Source organism: Condylura cristata, unplaced genomic scaffold (genome assembly GCF_000260355.1).
Source record: "Condylura cristata isolate star-nosed mole 26May11 unplaced genomic scaffold, ConCri1.0 scaffold00046, whole genome shotgun sequence".
NCBI classification, from domain to species: domain Eukaryota; kingdom Metazoa; phylum Chordata; class Mammalia; order Eulipotyphla; family Talpidae; genus Condylura; species Condylura cristata.
The window spans coordinates 444,594-448,957 of record NW_004567147.1 but is presented as its reverse complement, the minus strand read 5'-3'; the positions used below and the strand labels follow the sequence as shown (position 1 = coordinate 448,957).

General features: G+C 42.4%; 1 protein-coding gene across 1 annotated transcript in view; it reads right to left on the bottom strand.

The window, feature by feature from the left end:
• LOC101624299 (putative olfactory receptor 2I1) overlaps positions 1 to 2,471 on the bottom strand; it is a 3,235-nt gene extending 764 nt beyond the window's left edge. The window contains exons 1-2 of the mRNA XM_012734124.1: positions 2,466 to 2,471; positions 17 to 195 (exon numbers count right to left, since the gene is read on the bottom strand). Of these exons, the coding sequence (XP_012589578.1) occupies positions 17 to 195; positions 2,466 to 2,471 (185 nt within the window). The remainder of the gene's footprint in view (positions 1 to 16; positions 196 to 2,465) is intronic.
• Positions 2,472 to 4,364: the final 1,893 nt, after the last annotated feature.

Here is a 4,364-nt window from a genome sequence, read left to right as displayed (position 1 = left end):
CAGGGCCAGGTGGCACAGGAAGTAGTACATGGGCGTGTGCAGGCGCGGGTCGCGCACAGCCAGCAGCACCAGCGCAGCGTTGCCTGCGAGCGTCAGGAGGTAGCAGAAAAGCACGAAGGCTAAGAGGATGGGCTGCAGCAAAGGCCAGTCCAGGAAGCCCAGCAGCACAAAGCGCTCCCCTGCGCTGTGGTTGGCCTGGAGGAGGGAAGCTGCCAGATGTTTAGAAACATAAAATGTACTGGAGGACACTAATACATAGAAACAAAGGAAACCCGGGTGTGGATGCCAGCAGGGGAAGGAGAAACAGGGCACCCTACGGTCTGACCCTTATGGCCTGGCACTCCTGAGCTGTGCTCTGTGGGGTCCGGTTCCCAAAACCCTGCTTTTCAGCTATTTGTCTAATTCTGGTTGGACTCCGAGGACCAAGCTGATTTTCCTCTTAAACACTAACACTTTCAGATCTGTTTTTATCTTAATTTATTCTTAATCTGTACATTTTGTTCCTTTATATTAATACATGTTCCACTCACCTCAACAAACCCCTGTAACCTCTGTACCTCCTCCTCCTCCACTCCTCCCCTAATGATTAAATTCATTCAGTGAGTCCACATTTATACCTGCTTATTTTTCTGTGTATTTCTTTTTGTTATTTATTCTCCACATGAGTGAAACCATCAGTTATCTGTCACTTCTTTCACTTATTTCACGTAACATAATCACTTTGAACTTATTTTGTCCCCAAAGTCTCATTTCATTTCACTGCCATGTGGTACTCTACTGAGTCTACACTCCACAATTTCAGGATCCACTCTTCTGCTGGTTGCAAGCCAGACTTCACTCTGGGTCTCCTTCCAGCTTGGAAAATGTGCACTGCTAGAAATAGGGTGACAGACACCCCAGGCTTGCTGTTCCCCACTCTCGGCATGTTCTTTCCTTTCCAGGTGCTCTGCTCCTGGTAAAACAACCTTTCACTTTGCTGACCACTGAACTCTCACCTGGAGTGAATCTCACAGGCTGCTCGCCATGTCCATTCTCCTCCTGCCTATGGCTCAGGTGGACCAGCATTTACATCAACAGTTATCAGGGTAGGGGGAGGAAAATAAAGTAGAAGTCAGGGATCTGGACCCCACCTGGCTTAACTGCCTTTGGTCCGAGGTTTGATATCAGCATCACAGCATTGCCCTTCGCTTTAATTTTTTGACATGTTAAAGGAAAAGTTGGGACTAAATGACCACAGTTCTAATGTCAATATTATTCAAAGCAGTGTAAAGGGGAGATAGAAGCCTTTAGCCCTTAAAATGATTGGCTCTGATTTCCAAATGGCACAAAAACCATAATGATTGATGTGATGGATTCCAGGTACACAGAAATCTTTCTAATGTGTGTTTCCCAACAGGCATCATTATACAGATAGCTGTCTAAGCATCTTATTCACTGTTTTTAATTTAAAATTCATAATCTTCAAATTGTTTTATTTTTCCAGTTTCTATTTTTTCCCAAATAGAACATTCTATTTATATGCTCTCTCATTTTATTCTCATTTGCTAGAAGGGACAATAATGATTTCAAGCAAAGAGTCCTAAATTTACAAACCCATGTTGGACCCTGCAATATCTTGACTCAGCATCTGGGACACAGGGCTTACTGCTCTGTAATAGAATCCTGTGGCCAGGATTCTTCAAATGGAAGCAGAATTGGCAAGGTGTGTTCAAAACACAAGGCTCTTTAAACAGTGCCGTTACTGGGGAGCTCATAGTAGGTCCTCAATAAAGGGGCACCATTGTCCTCCCTGTCCTACTTTGGGTAGCCCAGACATGTATGGAAGATTATGTCCTTTCAGGGACTGATCTTTACTAACTGGAAAAACTGGATAATACTCCTCTTTTGCAGAGTAAGAGAAGTGAGGTTCTGTAACTTGCTGCAGCCTTATAGCTTGTGAATGTTGATCAGGAGTTCAACGCCGAGCTGACTGACCCTGAAATCCTTGGGGTTTTTGTTTACGTGCTTGTTTATTCAATAAAGCAGGTTTTCATATGGCTAAGGACTCAGAGAATAATAGTCCATGCTTTATTTAATGTTATATCGTGACAGTCATCATGGAGATGAGCCTAGTACTGGAGATGAATTCAGGCATATGGTTTAACAGTGCTAGATGGAGAGCTATAAAGTCAGATTTTCTAATTCTGTGTTGATATAGACACATACCTGTTCAGCCAGGCAATCATCTACCACTTCCCTCCAAACATGTCAGATTCTGAAAACAGGTACAGAGTAGCAAATTGCACAGACAACATCCTTGCTACATACATGCACATTCCCAACAGAGAGCTCATCCCTTTGTGACTTCTTATACTCCCCACTCACTATTATTTCTCTCTACCATTCACAGGCAAATTTGCTTTAAAAAAAAAAAAAAGTTCACCCTCATTTGGCATTCTAAGAAGTCCTTCATCTGCAAGACTTACCCTCATATCTTGATCTCTGGCTCTAGCATTTAGGCCTTTACTTTTCAAAGAAGTTGGTCTCCTGCTTCTGTTCTGATTCCTCTGAAGATGGAAGGGCCGTTGACAGGATGAAAGGAAAACTCAACCCTAACTGTTGACTTCTGGAACAGACAGACACCTTAGAGCAGAGTCCAGTGCCTTAGGAAGAAGATAGATGGGCACCTCTGTCTTGTCACCAGATTGTGTTTAGTATAGAATTCACCTCTGCCCTGGAAGCATCAGTGCTCAGCAGAAGGGACGAGATCTTTCTTGAAAAGCCGCATAACAGGAGATCAATGTGAAAAAGCACACGACCCTTTTTGGTGGCAGCAAAGCAGCATGAGCTGGTGAAGGTGGCAGAAATGCCTCTGGGCTCTGAAGGGCACAGGAGTTATAGAGGAGGTAGGAGGGCATTGATGGGGCTTCTCACTAGAGAAACAAGGGAATTGACTGACTCACTCCAGAGGACGGATCTCTGTGGAATCTATGTCCCAGTCCCGTAACCAGTAATTCATATGGAGGTGTCCAGAGAGCAGTCCCCCAAGGTGAGGAAGGGAAAATTCTGGAGGGAAAGGTCTTTTTAGGATGTACATCGATTTTTTTGCTCTCAGGGCAACTTTTAAGTAAATGAAACATATTTTTAATAATTGCAATGGCTGCATATTTCATCCAGTGTTTATTCACTGTATAGGTGTAAGATAGCACCCTCTGACCAACATCTCCTCCTTCTGCCACCCTTCAGCCCCTGCATCCACAGTTCTTCTCTCTGTCTCTATGAGTTCAGTGGCTTCAGGTGCCACATACACAGGAGGCCACCTGCCATTTTCTTTCTCTTTATAACTTATTTCACTCAGCAGAATGCCCTGAAGGTGTGTCTGTGTTGGAGCAAATGGCAGGATGCCTTGTTCTCCATTGCTGACCTGTCTATGTTATCTGTGTATATTCTGGTTTCTTCATCAAAGGTTAGTTGTCCATGTGGGCTTATTTCTGGGTTTTTTATTCAATTCCATTTTTCTGTAGTTTGTTCCAGAACTATAGTATTTAATTGTTTTGCTTTGTATTATGCTTTGAAGTCAGGGAGTTTGAGACTTCCATTCACTACTTTTTAGTCAGGAGAACTTTGGCTACTGGAGGTTTTTTGGTAGCTCTGTGTGAATTTCATGAGTAGTCGTTCATTTTTCTTTGAATAATGTCATTGTAATTTTTATCAGAATAGCATAGATATGTAAATTGTTTTCATAGCATGGCCATTTTGATAAAGTTAATTCTTACAATCAATAAGCAAGCCATATCTTTCCATTTTTTTTGTCTCTTCTGCCATTTTTTAATGATGCCTATAGTTTTACATATAGATCCCCTTCACCTCTTTTGTTAGGTTTATTCCCAATTATTTTTATATTTATGGTTTCAATTATGAAAGACATGTTTTTCTTGATTTCTTCTTCTTTGATTGCATATAGGAAGGCTACTGACTGTGTGTGTTGATTTTGTAAACTGCTACTTCACTAAACTGCTCTGTCGGACACTAGCTCCAACTTTTGAGGTGTCTGGAGGCAGCACAGGCAGGACCCTGAGATTGGAAGGCGTCAGCAAGCGGATGTTCCAAAAGGGGAGACAGGAGCGGGTGCGAGGAAGACACGGGAGTCAGGATAGGGTGCAAGTCTTCCTGCTTTTCCTTCAGCAGGTCCTTATTTATACTGTGTAGCAAGTAGTTAATTATAATGCATAGGGTAAGTTAATGAGATATCTCCATAAAATATTCTCAAGGACAAGGGGAAAAAGCATTCTTCTGTTTACAATTTATGGTATGCTAAATTATACGTTTTTGTGACATATATCCAGCTGTCTAGTTATCATCAAAGGAAGAGGGGTCTGGGAAAG